Source organism: Haliotis cracherodii, unplaced genomic scaffold (genome assembly GCF_022045235.1).
Source record: "Haliotis cracherodii isolate W230 unplaced genomic scaffold, xgHalCrac1.p SCAF_1, whole genome shotgun sequence".
NCBI lineage: Eukaryota > Metazoa > Mollusca > Gastropoda > Lepetellida > Haliotidae > Haliotis > Haliotis cracherodii.
In genome coordinates, this window is record NW_027266264.1 from 11,991,482 (window position 1) to 12,010,447 (window position 18,966).

The 18,966-nt window shown below is 38.3% G+C and overlaps 1 protein-coding gene across 6 annotated transcripts in view; it reads right to left on the bottom strand.

The window, feature by feature from the left end:
- Window positions 1–996: 996 nt before the first annotated feature.
- LOC139472709 (uncharacterized) overlaps window positions 997–18,966 on the bottom strand; it is a 72,366-nt gene continuing 54,396 nt past the window's right edge. For 4 of the 6 annotated variants that reach the window (XM_071255176.1, XM_071255170.1, XM_071255202.1 and 1 more), the window contains exons 2-4: window positions 9,747–10,702; window positions 8,607–8,830; window positions 997–7,877 (exon numbers count right to left, since the gene is read on the bottom strand). In XM_071255176.1, the coding sequence (XP_071111277.1) occupies window positions 5,694–7,877; window positions 8,607–8,830; window positions 9,747–10,702 (3,364 nt within the window). In that variant the 3' untranslated portion in view covers window positions 997–5,693. Of the gene's footprint in view, window positions 7,878–8,606; window positions 8,831–9,746; window positions 10,703–16,409; window positions 16,506–18,797; window positions 18,900–18,966 lie in introns of those variants that run through there. The other 2 variants (XM_071255184.1, XM_071255193.1) reach the window with 2 other exon arrangements.

An 18,966-nucleotide genomic window follows, 5' to 3' on the forward strand; every position in this document is an offset into this window, starting at 1 on the left:
GCAAAGTCCAACATCTTAAGGTTACGATGGGACACAATTTCGACATAATAAGCGGCCAGGGCGCTCTCAAAAGAATATTAGAATATTATTTTGGTGAAAAAAACAATGTTGAAAGATAAATTTCGTGGTTTATGCTGACAGCCTGAAATATTTATGTACGATAGATATATTTTTCCAGAATTAAATGCCCATAATCAAGGGTGCATATAACACACGAGTGCGTATTATACGCTAATAAATAAGACTTTTGTACTTTGATCAATCGGAAGGGGTGCTAATTGGGATTTTTCACTTGCCAATATCTTAGCAAATGTCGCGTTGGGCGCTTATTAGTGCGTGGCGCTTATTACGTCGATTATGGTAGGTCAAGTCTGAATAACAGATCTGATCAGGTCACATGATTTGTTTACTCATGTTATCAACCACTAGTCTGCCTGGCCAAGATTTTATTTATCATGTGATTGCCTGCATGTTGTAGTGAGTATTTCAGTGGTTCAAATCCTGGCTGCATCATACCAAAAGCAATGACTGGTCAGTTCAGAATCAGAAAACTGTCTGACTGGGGTATCCATGTTAAACTGCGGCATGGTATCTCAGAGGGCTAGCACTATAAAACCAGTATTGGTCCGGATTAGTGCACACACGCATGTACGTCACACCTCTGTGGACGTGTACTTACGACAAAATCAGCATTCACTCCCTCTGTTACTGAAGAAGACCCGGGTTCGAATTGGCCTTTAGCAACCCATGCTTACAGTAAAAGGCAACTAACGGGATAGGCTGGTCAGGCTGACAGACTTGGTTGATGCATGTCATTGTATCCCAATTGCGTGGCTCGATGCTCATGTCAATCACTGAGTTGTCTGGTCTAGAGTCGATTATTTACAGAAGTCCATCATATAGCTGGAAAGTTGCTGAGTGCTGCGTTAAACAACACACAAACAAATGTTACTGAACAGAGCATTATACTGGAGTTACAAAACACAGAGGGAAGGATGACAATACACCAGACTTTATTCCTCACGAACACATGACATTCATGAAATGATCCGATGCTACAGACAGGAAATAATCTGTACATCTACAACGGGGACTACAAAATAAGAAGAATCAATGGCTGCTGTAGGTGCAACAGAAAGAGGGTCCTCCCTGCCGCCTCCCACCACACGCGCGGGGACCGGAGGGAGGACCCTTGTCCTGCCAGGTAGTTCAGTTAACACAGTCGGAGCAAGAACATATGTACTGTCATTACAATCAAAACTGCAGATATGATGAACGTAGCAATAACACTATGTGAGAGGCTCACCTAGGGTGACTACGAATGGCCCCCTTGGACAGGGCTGGTGGCGCAAGATGGCGCTGTGGTTTCCTGGCGTCTCAAACCAACCAGCTCTGACGCAAAGGAGCCAGGAGTACAGATGTAGTCAGGTCATTCTCCAATCGCACACAATTAACACATAATCCAAATACAGTAATCATATGAGATCAACAGCCCATTCCAGCCAACAAGCCTCGTAGTATTATCACCATGTACAAGAATAAGATACCCGTTTAGTTTCCAAGATGGCGTCCAGGGTGGCCCAAGAGCATGCTTACAATATCCACAGAGAAAGCTGGTCGCTCTCATTTAGCTACAGCAGGAAGATGTGTGAGTTTGTTACTTAATGTGCAGTGAGAAGATACAATACCTATCAAAATAGGGATGAAGTATAACAAAGCAATATCTTTGTAATCTGTTGAAGCAAATCACCGGTGTCAACTTGATCACAATATGCTACTGAATGTATTACTGATGACAGTTTGGAATGGTTGGTTGCCCTTCAACAATACTTTCTCCAAAGGAATTAAGGAATGTTTGACGACTCTCCAATCTGTTAATTGTAAGATGAAATAGCTGGGAAAATTGACAAGAGTTTATATGCTACAATGCAGAGATCTAACAAGATGGCACTTTCATGACTTGACTCTGGTTGGTTCTCTACCTCATTAACCATTTGGCACTCTGAGAAATGAAGTTATTTTCCTTCCATGCTTGCTTTGTCTGAGTTTTGTTGACTTCAAAGTAAGTAGAACATGCTACAATGGCACCAACATGAGGGCCACACTGTATACATCCCAGATCCGGTGTGTACACAGGGTGCACCCTCAATGTCGAACCGTTTCAACTCAACATTGTTTCATCACTGGCGACCCTGGACCCCATCTCTGAAGCTTGTTGGGAGGAAATAAGCTCAAATATTATCAGAATACTGTTATTTATGAACTTGAAACATACAATATGTGAAAACAATGGCAATTGTATATATAATATGTATATATATTTATACGTATATATGGGATGTAAATTTTTACATATAGTTTTGAGGCAAGGTTGAAATCCACTGTTAGAATGTTGCATATGTGATGAGAAAGAAAATATGCCTTTGAAAGTTTAACAAAATTCTTGCAGCCAGTAAAGTGGGACATGTTCTCATATGCCAATGTTTCGAAATGGTCTGGATTTCTGCTCAATAGAGATTTAACTTGTTCAATGCCCAATACAAAAATCTTCAAAAGTTGCAGAAAAATACATGGATAAAAAGAGGAGAGGACTCAGTCATGAGGCAATAAACAGTGGTTAAACATCCATCATAGCTCACTGAGAGAGTTATCTCCCTTTAGAAATAAAACAGGGGCAGGCAGGTGGAGTGAAAGCAGATTAAGGGTTCAAAGACAGATTGGTGCATTGCATATATTTTATCACCCAAATGCACTTGCAACAACAAGGACAAAACTGGCTTGATAATTGCTTTAAAATACATACAGTGAAATGCCTAGGCATGATTAGAAAGTAATTCATAAATTAATTAAGCTACAAATATACAATAATTATTCAACAGAAATCAGCAATAATCATTAGCTACAGTTATAAGATTGTGTCCGAGTGCTAACAGTATGATACATGTACAACAAACCGCACAGTGTGCTGGACTGGCCTTTGGTAAACAATGGACAAACTGCCCACAAATAGTTCATAATTCCCCACTAATATCCACAAACAGCTACAGCGTGAACCATCATTAGGTAAAACGTGTTTCCTCCAATCAAACTTACATGTTCATCTGAGCATGCCTATGACATAATCATCTATTATTCAATTTAATTGTCCCACCAGTCTTTGAAATACCTGAAAATGCCATACACAGTTCAGCTGAATATGCAACATTACGACAGGCTCGAGAGCCCCATTACAGAACCTGTGAAAACGTACACAGAACAAAGGGTGTTATAATACTTGTCAGGGTCCCCAAACTCATTGATACAGGGGAATAGTATATTTCTCTGCCCCCAGATTTGAACAGATATTGAGCTATCAGAGGAAACATCATAAGAGTAATACTGAAGGGAAACGGCAGTTATCTCCCTTTGAATGAGTAACATGAGCGAGACATATGGCAACAGTGAGAAAAATACCATGAGATATTAACAGGGGTGAAGGTTATTTATGCAAAACAGACTGTTGGTGAACCAACATGAGGTAGACGCTTAGTGAAACACTTGGAGAGAAAGGTGTATACAAGTATAACTTACTCTTGCAGAATATAACCAGACTGGCTGATCTCCATAACAACAAAATAAATAGGATATATGTGTAGATATGATACATTCGATGAGGAAATCTGAGTGTTTCTAAATGATGCAAACCCAACTACCTTCTCATCATATTAACCAGTGTTGGATGTGGTCCTCCGACCCAAGGTTTGACAGAAGCATATTTTGCAGTCGTTGAGAGTGGTAGGGTTGCCTTGGTAATGAGCTCTGGATGAAGTTATGTTTAATATCCCCTGAGTAGAAAATCGTAACAAGATGAAAGGTGATGAAGATGGCTTTGGAGTGTTTCAAATTCCTTCCATGAATGTACACCAATACACAACATATGTTTCATGACAAGAGGCTGAATGAACATGAACACCAAATCAAATATTTCACTTCCTTCTAAATGAATACCTAATCAAATAGTTACTAGCTGAAGATTTAGAATTTGGACCGTTTCTCCCTCCATTCAGCCTCTCACTATCTGGTTGCAATTCCTCGTACAAGCATAATACATCTTATGCTAAAGGGAAAGGAAGAGGTGCGTAGGGGGAGACAATCAGCACAATACAACAGAAAAGATTAAAGCTTGAGAAATCAACAAATTATTGTAAGTCAATTGAGACGTGCACAAAGTGCTGAATCATTGCATATTATCATCTCGGATTTGAACAACATTTTCAAATCTGGTAGACAGTGGCTATACAGTAAGCATCTACAAGTAATGACAAATTAATTAATAATGAATTATGAGCACCGAGGAGAGGAATCATAAATTATAGTAACACTCATTATACCTATTCGGTATAAAGTCATAACAATTAGCTGACCAGGCAAGCTAAAAATCAACATAAATTAAATGGCTAAACTACGACTACACATGCTAAAAGCCAAGTTATATGCAGCAGATAGGGTAACAAATGGCTCTCATCACTCTGTGTTGAGCTGTTCACTTCATCTGTTGTTCTCTACACCTTGCGAAATGGTAAGGCTACGTTTCCTATCTCCCAACTAAGTCCTGTGACTGATAACATATCTTTGGTCAGGATGTGTACTCCCGTGCCCGAATCATGCCTTCCCCATTTCACAGAGCATACAAAGGACAGCTATGCAGCACTAATTGGTGTAATTCATCTCCAAAACAATACTGATGTTAAAATGAAAATCATGTGTTTTCAACCTGAGCTTAACAATAAAAATCATGATTCCTTATGCATCAACCTGTGCATACAACACAAAGAACTCTATGGGACTCCCATCAATAGTTTCGGCATGCAGCGCAGCTAAAGCTTGACTCTGCTACAATGTTACAGTGACTGGACCACAAGCTATATGTTCTCTCCCTGCAGGGAGCTAAGTTGACAACGGCTGTACCACAGGTTCCTGAAACCAGGAAGGACTAGGAGCACCTCAGTATTATAGTCCATGGACGCCAACTTGTGTACATCTGTCCGAAGTGCCGGCCAACATGGGAAGATCATGAGGTAGTTAGATGACCTCTCAAGGTCACATCAGGGAGTCAACATGTGCCAAGCAGAAGATGAACATCCATCCGATGAGGCACGTGATAAAGTCCATACATTTTCCTTTCAGCCTCTTATGCCCACAGGGAACGCTGCTTTCTTGCACAGTTCAGGTTGTGTCTGTTATGGCTCTGCTACGTTTGTAACCAATTACATCACCAATGACACAGTGAATGTTCAGAGTGTGGCAAAATGATTGGAAAAAACAACTTGTTCAACAACAGTGAAACTAACATACCAACATCTGTGAACTGATTCAGATGGTCTTGGTGGACTAGTTAAATGGCATATCCTGCGCATAGTGCCCATATTTACATATATATTATATCTAACATAATCTTTATACAGGATTAAATAACCTAGAATCTTAACAGATACAATCAAAACATGAAATAATGGTGAAACTGTGGAGTAACTGCAAGAATCTGAATCACATGGTCAATGGTGCATACCAAATCTACATCGACTACCAAGACATTCTCGGCAGCCTTATCACTGTTACAAGTCCATTGCAGAATCACAGGATGAACATGGCGTGTCCAAGCATATTATGACAGACATACTATAAGCAAGCCATAACAGACAGTGCTTGACAGTTTAGTTGTGTGCAGCTCTTGCGATGTGGAGGAAGAACTCCACCTTGTCCTTACTGCAGTGACCGCACATGTTGCACTTGTAAGGATCTTGGTAACCATGGTAACCCATGTGCATGGTGTACATGACACAGTCCCGGAATGCTATCTCACAGTAGTGACACTCAAAACTGTCAGCACCACGGAAGGGCTTCGTCTTGCTGTGGTTGAGAGCATTTAGGGACAGTTCGCTTGGAAGAGTGAGGGACTTGTCTGTCCTCAGTGGATGCAGTCCATTGGGGGGATTCTCTAACACAATTTCCCCATTCTGCACTGGGGCACCATCTGGTCCAGAGTCCTGCAGGATCTTCCATGCCAGTTCAGCTCCACGTCTCAGTGCAGATGTCATTGGTGGCTTCTGATGCCTCATGTACTCTGAAATCATGCGGGGCTTGCCTTCGTAATCTTTGGGCATATCGGCTTTGTTCATACCATTGTCAGGGCTTGGAGTCTCTCTTTGATCATTATTCTCAAAATTACTGTGACTGTCTCCATTGGGACTCTGGGGTTCTGGTTTTATGCCACTGTTAAGTATTTTCAAATTTTCGTGAATTTGTTCAAAGTCATTTTTATGTGTGACAGGGCTGGATGTAAGACCGTTTGCCATGTCTTCATCACCTTTGTGTGGAGGTGAAAATTTTCCTCTTTCAACCTTAAGCGAGCCTGGGCTTTCTCCTCTTCCATTTGGGCTACCTTCAACTGACTGTGTTCTGGTTTCAGTAACATATTCTTGTGGAGGAACTTCACTGCTAGATTCTTCACTTTCACTATCATAGGGAGAACCAGATTGCTTCTCTTGGAGTTTGAGACACAAAGTGTCTAACTTGTATGCCTTGCCCTTGCGAGATCTCTTCCTAGGACTAGGTACTGCATTTTCTGTGGAGTCATTACTTGAAGGGACATCAACTTCTTGGAATGGTCTCTTGATTGGCATCAGAGGTGTGTCATGAGGGAGAATATGATGCATACCACTCAAAGGTGAGTAGGCTGGTGGGGAGACTGATTTTGGTTTTGTGAGATCGAGTGGGGACTCTTTGCGTATCCTTGGAGTTACAGCACTACCACCACCACCAAACTTCAAGGTCATCTGTTTAAGAATGTCAGCACCTTCTACAGGCTCTTGAGGAGAAGTAGGATCCTGTCCATTTCTGGAGGAATATGCCAACTCAGGAAGGCTGCGACTGGTGTTTGGTTGATGTGGGTGACCGCCTAGCTGGTTAGCAGGCCATGAATGAGGACTGGTTTTGCTGGGGGTACTGCCTTGGTCAGTTTGGACATGGAGCATGGTATTGTGCCTTGATGTAGGAGTGACTACTCTGTCTGGTTTTGTCAAAGACCGTTGGCGAGCAAGGTGAGCTTTGAGATTTTGTTCATCCAACAGAGCTTCTGAAGAAATCCCAAACATGCTGAAGAGGTCCTGGTTTTCTCCAGCAGCATGAACCTTCAACACATGGGCATGGAGACCTTCTGGTGAATCTGCCTTGAAACTGCACAAATTGCACTTTGTAGAGCCAGGCTCACCTTTGCTGTATTTTCCAGGGGATGATGATTGTGGTGACTGTGGAGGCCTCATCTGCCCAGGCATGTTGTTGACAGGTATGAGAGGTGGGGGTGGTTGCATACCATTCAGCAGAGGCCAGTAGGGAGCCATGAGGCCACTGTTCAACCCTGGATGCATGCCTGGCATGGAGGACTGAGGTAGGTGGAATAGAGGACTCATGAACTGGTCCATCTTGTCCTTTCTAGGACCTCGTGGTCCTCTTGGTGGGCCTCTCTTTGCCAGAAGTGATAAACCAGAGGTTTCTGGTTCCAGGCCTTGAGGCAAGCTCCCATCTGCATTTAATACTGCTGCAGGCTTGTGGTTATACTTCTTCAGGTGGAGTTTGAGACTATGGCAATACTTAGTGGCGTAGGTGCAGTCTGCACAACGATACTGATACACATTGGTATGGGATTTCATGTGGCTGTTGAGCATGGATTTGTTGACACATGAATAATTACATTTGTTGCACTTGAATGGCTTGGAGCCGAAATGATTACGAAGATGATATTCCAGATGATGTTTGTACTCTGTGACAAACGGACATCGTGGGCACTGGAGCAGCTTCTCCTCCTTGATGTGGCTGCGGGAGTGTTGCCAGAAGTCCACCTGAAAATACAACACACACATATATTTATTACAAAACAGACACAGTGTCTCTTCACCTGGATTTAGAAGTATTTGCAAAATAATATATAACAAAACATTCCAAGTAATATATGAATAAATAAGTATCCTCAGTGTTAAATAAAGATGGTACCTCTGTCTTAAAACAAGATCAAACATCTGTGAGCCCGTTTTAATGACAACATCATTGGGATCATAATTTAAATATATACTAGTTTCAGAAGAGAAAGAGTGCAGTGGGGTAGCCTAGTGGATAAACGTTTGCCCATGTCGCCAAAGACCTGTGTTTCGATTCTCCACATGGGTACCATGTCCGGTGTTCCCCAATGTGAAATTGCTGGAATATTGCTAAAAGCAGCATAAGACCAAACTGACTCACTCACTCAGAAGAGAAGGCAACAATGTTGCATAAATGGAAGGGTAATAAATAAAATTACATAGGTGACGGTAAAAGGATGAGCCTGGTAATGCCTTGGTTAACCGTTTGTTTCAGTTTCTGCTTAGCAAAACACTGAATGGTAGAAAAAGATATTTTTAATGACACCATTGATATTAAACAATTTTGAAAATCATCTGTCCGATCTTAAGAAAACAATTCAACTGAGATAATTAGAGAATTTTTTTAAAGAAATATCAACTTTCACTTTTCGAAATATATCTTATAACCACTTTGACATTTCAACTGACATTGCATCTGGTGAGAGAACATACCTTAGTAGTAGAAGCAAAGCTGCACTGCTTGCACCGATACACTTTAGGTCTGCCAGGCTGCATCCTCTGCATCTTAGCAGTTCCAAAGCCGTCTGAATCACTGGAGTGGAAGTCTTTGATATGTCGCTTGAGTCTCCCCTCAGTTCGAGAAGTGTAGTCACAGTGTGGGCAACTGTACTCAAAGTGAATGCTCATGTGAGCATCAAAGTCATCTTTGCATTTTGCTGGAAAAAGGAAAAGCGACAATGAAGATTTCACATACTTTTGAGGCGAATAATTAATGCCGGAAAATAAACTCCCTGTAAAATTCATATGAACTAAATCACCTCCAATCTGTTCTTTGTAACATATTTCTTGTCATGTTAAGACTGGTTGCCCGAAGTGAATTAATCTCCCTTAACATGCTACCACACAAGCTGTCTAAACTGTACTAGACATGAAAAGACAAACATATTAAGTAATGCTGTCAGTGACACCAACACCTAGACAATCATGGATGTAATCTTCTCTGCTGACTTAATGCAAGGGGCTGCTCCATCCGAACTGGAGGACACCTTATTGATTAATGTGTGCAGCTTATGCTTACAAACCACGTCAAGGCCATACTTCTAACACTCCACAGTCACAAAACATGCTAATAACCATCACATTTTCATAACTCGATGTGAAATTGGATCTACATTCTGTCTAAATCGAAGAAAAAAGTAGATCAGTTTTATAAGGAAAAGTCATGACATTATCCTTCTTTGAAAAGAATCAATAAGATGTACAGTAATTCTTAACACAATATTTACACATTAAGCTATGATTTTGAAACGGGTTATTACAACCTCAAAAGATTTCCAAGATATTTTATTACCTGCTGTCATGACATTTTCAGTAGGACTGGGTATTTAGGAAGGATTCTTAATCTTACACAGTGACCACTAATATCTATAGGGAAACATTCCAGCTGTAAATTAGTTCCTTAATGCCTCAACAATTCAAATAAAAAAAGGAAATAATAAGAAAAACAATAAGACCCAGTGTCCATATGCTCTGCCTTTAAGTTTTAATAATAGCATAACAATTAAACCTAAGAATTTGAAACTAAGCTGTGATATCAAACATATTTAACAGATGACTGTGTATTTCCCTCACCTGAAAAGCTGCACAGATGACAGAAGTAGAGTCCTGTTTGTTTTGAGTAAGAGTTGAAAGTTGGAGAGGAGGGGTCTATAGACCTGGGGTTGGATGTCAGTGAGAATCGTCTGTTTCCAAGGTAACCAGGAGAAGCTAGGGGGGTGGAGGTAATTCCATGGAAGGAGTAGTTCTTGTAGTCTTCTGGTAGGAGATGCTCAGAGTTAGACTCGTTCAAGCCTGACCTGAGCCCTTCAGTAGAACTGTCCTCATCTGAATGGTAGGAGTCATTAAAGGAGCTGTTCAGATGAGATGTGTTCTGGGTCCCTTCATCCTGTTCTTGGGAGAATGACCCGTTGAGCACCAATTCCCCCTCTCTGCTGTCAGCTTCCCTTGTCAGTGAAGGTCCATCTGGATTAGCTTCACAATGTTTGTTGTACAAAGGGCTTCCTGACTCTTCCTTCCTTGGGTAAGGTGGCTCCTCTGTCACTTGGTCCTCCTCTGAAGGACGAGCATTGCCATAGAATGAGGTCGGAGCAGGGTGCTCAAGATCTGCCGCCTTGTAGCTGTTGTGGAATGATGGGTGCCCTGGTTTTCTGTCCGGCTCCTCTTCGTCCTTGTGAACCTTAGAGTCCGGGTTGGGAAGGTTGGAACTGTCAGTCTCTTCTCTACGGTAGCTGAACTTGTCACTGGGAGTCAGCGGGTGACTGTACTGGGGGCTTGAGTCCGACTGTTCCGAATCTCTCCTGGAATAAGTGGAGTCCGGGTAGGAGCAGAAGCTGTTCTGGTGGTATAGGTTACTCAGCAGGGGCAGACCTGCATGTGCTTCATCTTTGTCCTGGCTATGGTTGGAGTAAGCAGCAGACTGGTTATGTGCAGTGTAGTGTGGACTCGTCTCCTCGTGGTTCACTAGACCGGACTCGGCTGACATCACCTTCTCAAGAACATCCGCCACCTTGGGTGAAATAGCATCACTCCTGAAACACAAAGAAACTCTATGAGGGAGGTGAAAAGAGGTTTAACGCCATATTCAATATAATTGCCCATACAGTAAACTATGGTTATAACGAACTCAAAGGGACTACTAATTTTAGTTCGTTATAACCGTAGTTCGTTATAAGCATATATACAGCATAACTACAGCAAATATTCGGGACCAAAAAAGTCAGTTCGTTATAACCATCAGTTCATTATAAGCGTGTTCATTATAACTGTAGTTTACTGTATTTACAATGTGCATGCATGTGTGCACTAGTAAGGACTGATGCCGGTTTAATAATGCTAGCCCACTAAGTTATCATGCTGCAGTTTAACATTGATACCCCACTCAGATACAGTATACTGACTCCAAGCCAACCAGTCCTTGTCTCATCCCATAAATGCCAATGACAATTAAACTGAAGAATGGCCTGTTCGTAGTACAGAACAACAGGGTAACCTATGTCTTTTGTCTGGGTGTCCTAATACCACAATGCTGTACAAAAACACTAACATGTGCATAAAAATGATGAATGCAAATAAGTATACTTTATGGAAGACTACATAAAGCTCAATTAATAAATTATAAGGTTTCTTCAGTGATTGTTTAAAGCTCATTTTGTATTTTTGTATTACTAAAGTAACGTGAATTAATGATAATGAATTAATAATTTCAAAACAAAGACGTAGACTAAGAATTGAATTTAGAGGTTTTCACGGGAGAAAAGTACAATACACAACCTGGCCTGATCAAGTCTTGTCTTCAGTTTCAGAAGGTGAAAAGGTAGACTTTGGTTGCAATATAGATCAAACAAAGCCTCTTATTTAAAACTTCATCTGAATTAATAACAAATAGAAATAACAGAAATGTTTTCAAGCTGCAATGTATGAACATCCACTTCCTTTCTCCTCCTAAATGTCAGGGATTTGAACAACCTTGACTAAAATGTTGCTTTCATTAGCTGAAAAAAGAATTTACCTATACAAATAGCACAAAATAACACAATACCTGATGAAATAAATATTATCCTAGTGTCAATCAAAAATTTGCACTTCAATCCTCATATTAGAAATGGAATGTTGTTTTAGAAAATGACATTAAAATTTGATCGCATGACAATAACCCTAAGCGCAATTTGTGTAAACCTAGAAGTTATTTTCCTCTTTACAAAACAATATTTCATCCCTGACAAATTTTCTGAAGTTATTGCTGGAAATATAATCCCAACAAAATGATTTTAAGTAGACTGTTCATGAAGGATGTCCCTGTCATTACACACTGCTTACAGGAATATACATAAAGAGAGATGTGATAAGATACATAAGAAGGTTTCAGTTTTTAATCAGTATCATGTTTCCTTTGCATTTTCAGATGGGTTGTAATATCACTAAACCAATAAATGAAGTTACTTTGTACAAGAAACAAATCTTAAGAATCTGCTTTTCTTTTACTCTCAGAGAAATGTAGACATTCTAGCCTCGGGCAACAATAGTATCATTTTCTCAATAATTATATGATTGAAAGATAATCTCCTTGAAGCATAATCAAATTAGAGAAGCATAAAAATCATAGGACTATTTTTTCCACTTTCAATCACCCTTGAAACTCAATCACTTGCTAAGCCTCTTCAAAGGTTAACTACTTTCTAACATATTGGGATGTTACATGGAAAATACAAGAAAACACCTGCGGTCAAAATTAAACCTTATCTTACCTTATAGTATGACATCTTATTAATCTAAGATGATCATCTACTCATGTAGGTGAACTAATTTGAAAAGAACTCATAGTTTCATCTTTCTTATGTCTTTTCATGTTTCTAAACACCAAAATATTTTCATAGTTGAGCTTGTTTTTTATGTTATATCTCATACCAAGATCCTATTTAGAAAAGGAGAAAGCTTCTGCATATCTTTGAAGGAAAAGGAAGATATCTTGAAATTCCTTTCAAAATTTTATATTCTAACAATGACACTTACAGTCAAGGTAAAATTTGAATTTCAAAAGTCACAATCTTCAAAGTGCAGATTTGTTTGAGACCAGACTATGCATGCTCCACAAGATTCCCTGATTAAGAAACATCCATCATCACAACTCTAGAACATGCAAACAGACAAATCTTGCTATATGTTTTATCCCCAGTCACAGCAAAGACTTCCACAAGACGACATTCTTATGAAACCAGACATCAAACGTCTGAAGCTGATAACTGCCCAATGTCATTCTACATAAGCTGAGGATAGGTCCATGTCGTATTCTCTCCTACATGCAACAAACAAAAGACAGAACTACACGTAGACTTAATCGAAGCCAGTAATCCAGCGGAGGACAGACAGCTCCCAGGAACCAACACTTGTATTTTGGAGTATTATTCTTTTCCTCATGCAATAAAAGAACTGAATCACCTTGTTCCTATTGAACTGCCTGCATCATGGGAATTATTTCTATGCCTAATCATCTGTTTAACATGTAATGAATGAAATGAATTTGTATCCAGTAACTTTTCATGACATGAATAGGATTGTTTCATTGGATTTCTATTGAAATTATTCATGTAAAAGGTAAACAGATTACTCTCTTTCAACCCTTGTCAGCGTTAATGCAAATATTTTAACTGAATTACAACATAAATGCAACTTGTTTAAATTAAGTAAAGGATAACATTTCCAATCATTTCACAAATATTTACTTACGCCACTATAACATGTCCTCCACACCAGGAAAAGCCATGTCACTATGTTTGTGGCACTTTTAAGGACTATTAGGTGTGTCAGCTTTACCAGAATGAAAAAAACTCTCCTTAAACCCAGATATAATAAACATTGGTCCATGACTTTTGTAACTTTATTGAATATGTATGACCCTTGCCAAAGTACATAAAGTGAATGACAGAGCTATAAAGGTTTATCTATTCAGCTCTACCTAAGTTTTCCTCATTTAACGAAGAATCTATACAAAAGCCATTTCAGGTCAATAAAAAAAGATCTGACCCTAGTGGAAAAAAGTACCTTTTGTTGCTTGAGCTAAAATATAGTCAGGCTTGGCTGAGCGGTGGTGACTGTCATTTTATCATTCATAACAAAGTAGGATCGTCAAAAAACATGTTTACAGGAACACCTAAGTCTTAAAGAATGCTTCTTTTGTCAGGTCAGCAACCAAGCATAGATGAATAGCTAGAAACATTTCTATGAGCAAAACTGAAGTTGGCATGACTGCACAAGTCACAGCATATCTTTGCAATCTTTTTAAGGGTGGGAATAAAAAGTTTGAAATTAATCTCTCATTTAAACTACCTGCTATTAATGGGTGACGTTTAGGTGGACTGGCCTTATCTGAATAACTTAGTTCAATAACCTGGTTTGGAAATCAATCAAGAAAAGTTACTCTTATTCTTGATATTTATCATTTAAAGTGTTAAACTCTTGGTGGTGTATTTTCCTTATATACATACTCAAATGTTAAATATCTTTGAAAGATACATTGATAATAACAAGCTGCTGACATGAGAGCTTATTAATTGCAAAGACATACTAAGTGCATCTCGGGTTCATTTAAAACTGGTTACTTATCACTGAATCCAACAACATATCAAATTTTAAACATTAACACAACATATTTAAAGGTTGTTTTAAAAATAAAGTCAAAATACTACTCAACGTTTGCTAAGGACAACACTTTTCACTATAAAAGATTACTATGTTGGACCTTACAAATGTTGAGCAGTATATATACAAGTAATTAAATCATAAACTATACGTTTAGATATCCGTCCAGCAAGTACCAACTACTGCAAAAAAACAACAGTAATAATATAAACCAAAAAGATACAAAAATCACCCTGAAAGGGTAAGTCCTAAATTCCCACTTTTGAAGAGTGCACCTTCTACCATACTCGATCAGATCACCCTGTATGAAGCAAATGGATAGCTGTATTGATCAAAATGATAATGTTTTTTATGCCATGTTCAAAGAATCTTCGACTCGAATCCCTGGAGTGATATGCACGCCAGTTACCGTTCAGTGGCTTCCACAACAACACAATAGAAGACATGATTTGATTCATTCCTTGCCTTTTGCCAATAGGACTTGCACAAAACCTACTGTGAATGCTTTCTTGAAAGGTCTTTCAATAAGGGGGCCGTTAAACTTGTATGTTTTTTCTTAAGTTATAAAAACACTTTTGTGCCAGTTAAGGGACTGAGGGAAGGTGGTATTCTCAACACCCCTAGTTCTTTCAATATAAGTTGAAATTATTCTGACATATCACTGGTTGCCATAACACCATTAGACTTTTTTGTTTACCAAGTGTATAAGATATTTGATCAAAGTGCTTGTTGTGAGAAATAGGATAAGAAAGGTCACAGAGATAAGCTAGAACAGGTCACCCTCAAGGGCTACAGGAAACTTGTATAGTGGACAGAGTAGTATAAGTGGCAAAAAGCTTGTTCAAACACTCCCACCCTGCTCTCTCCATAAAACAATCTTGTGTGAACTTCAAACATGGCCTGCTCACCTGTCTTCATGTTAACACATGAGAAGTCAACAAGTAATATACACATCAAACTCCACACACAGCCCCTTACTGCATGGTATTCTCATAGATTTCAAAATAAACAAGGAAAAAAGTTTAAGTATGAGATCACATGGCAAATATTGAAAACTAATGCATGTAATTCACTAGGGGTTAGTCTTAAGGGTCATATAGGAGATATTTAATGGGACTGATATACACAGATTTCAGAAACACTGGTTTTATCTGGGGGTCAATTTCCTCCAATAAATTACTGAAGTTACATGTGTAACATTTTTCCTGTAAAAGATTAAACAACCTGATAAGAATCAAAGCCATAAATTAAATTCATGTGCATCTTATTATCATTCATTACTACCAATCCTGAACTCAGGTAACCAAATGTATTAGATATACACATACACTACAAACTCCATCAAATACACATGCCCTGTAAACCACCTGTAAGAGGGGCCAAGAATAAGTGACACATAAAAGTAAAAAATTCAATCTAGGTGAATTTTTCACCATGGGACATTAGCTTACATTCATTCATTTTTTACATTTGTTAGTTTTGAGAAAAAAGGGTTTTTTCTAAAGATGTTTAAAATGGGTTTTTAGAGACAATCTATGACATACATACTTTTTGACATGACATACAGAACACTCTTTTTATCAACATTCATTACACCAAGCACCTGCGATAATAACAATTAAGGCATCGCATCAAAAACATCATTTTTTCACAATTTTAGAGTAAAACATTATCTACCGATTTTGAAAATGTTTTTTTGTGAGAGACAATCTATGACAATAATGACATACATACTTTTCGGAAGGAATGAGTATATCAATATTCATTGCACCAAGCACCTGCTATAACAATAATTAAGGCACCACATCAAAAACTTGATCACACATTTCAACCATGTAAATGTTTATTATCACTCTAGGCTTCTTATAGTAAAGTCTAAATTTTAATATCACAATCCACGAAAACAAACAAACATGGAAATCAATAACAAATATGTCACACGTTGAGCTTGTTAATTGTCAAAACTATAAATCAAGTTTTCTCCCTAATGGATTTGGAAACATGGATGAGATAAGAAGATAACAAAATCTTGCCCAAGAGGTCACTGTTCACGACTTCAAAATACACAAACTGATGAAGAGAAATGAATTAATCACTGACCGTTTTGTCTCCCATGTCATCAGTGTGAGTACTGTTTTAGCTGGCTGGTATTTTCCTGCACAGTAAACACCTTGACGCTAATCAAGCCACACTGACTGTCATCACTCGAAGCGCTCCAATCACACAGCCACCTGAGTGCACGAATCAACCAATACCATATCCATGACCGAACGGTATTTTTTACCTGCCTAACGGTGACCCAGGACACGCCACTTCTGACCCTCGTAATGCAAGCTTGGGAAGTACGAGCCTCCCATTCAACCTTGCACAAACGATATTGAACACACCGACTGCTTTAGTCCAAGCCAATACATTATTCACTCCTGTCAGCGAGATAGTTTTTTACAAATCTGTCATTCAATACAAATATGACTGAGAAGTAATTGTGTAAAACTACACACTTGAGAAAGCATGGGTTTATGATTCTGTTCACATATACTATTTGGCAGAAAAGTTATTGTTTTACCTGGGTGGTGGCGAAACGGAGACCAGAGCTCAGATTGGACGTGTTGTAACGGGCTTTTTTTGTAATGTGATAAGTGTATAATGTATGTCAGTTGAAGTCAGGTGGGCATTTGAACCCGTCTGACCACGGACCGGGTGTATGTGTGGACTCAGACATACGATAAGCTCGACAAGATATCAGCAGAGCACTGTTCGGGATATTGTTCATCATACAACATAATCAAATACACTCAGCTTCGATAAAAAGCTGGAGGAAAGATTTTATGAAACACTTCCTCCTGAAACTAGCCTTCCACATCTCTATCCCCCCTTTCACAGATTGAACACTGGGAATACATTAACTACAGGTTAAACAGTCCACATCAAGTGATAAACAAAATAAACGTTTCAATTGTTCAACAGCCCTTAACATGTGAGATGAACGTTCTAAAATATTTTTTTTGGCCCTGTGAAAAACAACATTCTTTCAACAACCAAAAAATGATGCATCCTTACTGTAACATTATTCTTTACATTTTACAGGCTGCATATTTCAAATATTAAGGAGAATATTTAATTATGTTGATAGCTCCTGGTTACCTTGAAGACTTTTTGTATCTCATTACTAAATCATGCATGGAATGAAGAATGAATACCAGAAAACTTTTTTCTGATTTTAATAAAACATTAAATTACAAGAAAATTCCTAAAACACCTTAGTAACTGTAAGTTATGAAACTTAAATATTTGCATGATTGTCAAGCCTATTTTTTATTGTCAAGTCATAAGAGATAAAATGCTTAAATAGTAAATACATATATGTCGTACATAAAATATAATCTTATAGCAAATAAACCATTCAATTCTGAACAATTCATTCAAACACTAGTAGTATGTTCCTCAAACTTCTCAAATGGTCATAATATATCAAAATTAATTAACTTAAACAGTTCAACTTACAAGCACACCAATCATGAACCAAGAACTTGAGATAGTTAATGATATTTTGTTTAATGTAATTTTAAGGCTGACATTTTGATTGGTTCATTGTAGTGGGGAGAACTGATATCTAAATTAAATTTCCTTAATGTTTTCCTTATTCCTCCTAAGGAGAGGAATAAGGCATTCCACAGATGAAGCACCCAGGAGTCTAGAGAACAGTACAATTTGTAGAGAAGTGCTAGATGTTTATAGCATTGGCTGCTTCAAACAGAAATACCACAGATCATCCTTTGTCATGTTATACCTAATAAACGTATTGTTTTAATTGATCATTAACTTGGTTTAAAGTAATGAAATAAACATTATCTTTCTGTACCAAATAATTAGGAAACATTTAATCTGATTTTACCGATTTGTGGATGATAGCTGTAAGCTTAATTTAATTTCAGCTTAAATTTTGCATTCATGAAATATTGATGGAGGAACTTGAATTTGTCTTCCAAAGAATTAATATATGATACAGTCATAATGTTTTGATTAAAATCACCAGAGTGAAAGCTATTTGCCATTAAATAGAAAGTCACCTTCACGAATCTGTAACAGTGAAAGCTCTGGCCTATGCCAAGCAAGAGTTCTCTCCCTTGCACTAGGGATTCTTTTCATGGAAGACAATACTCTCTTACAGAATAGAACTGCACTGAAATGATTATATATAGTGTGTAGAAAAATAAAATTGACTAGAACGTGAGTGATGGCATTATTGCTTCAGTTACTATGAATTTAATTACTTAAAAATAAAATCAACATAGACTTTAAACAACACTTTTTTGATATTTCATAAGAAGCCACTATTCAAACATATCAAATGATTATTTCCCTTAGTACATAATATTTGTGTTATTTGTATAACTTGTACAATCAATTTTTCTTTAATTTCAAGTCATTTTCATTATAATGAATGTTCCTTATCACACATATGATAGAAGAAATATGTCATCTTACCTTTCATTTTCTTTTGAAGGTTTTTCAACACCCATTTTGTATTCCTTTTATCTCAAAAGAATTTTTCACACCAAGAAAACAATATTGCTAACCATCCTCCATGACATGTGGCCCAGGAGTATGGAGCCGTCTTATGACTGAGCAGTTTATACCAGCGTCATTCAAAGCA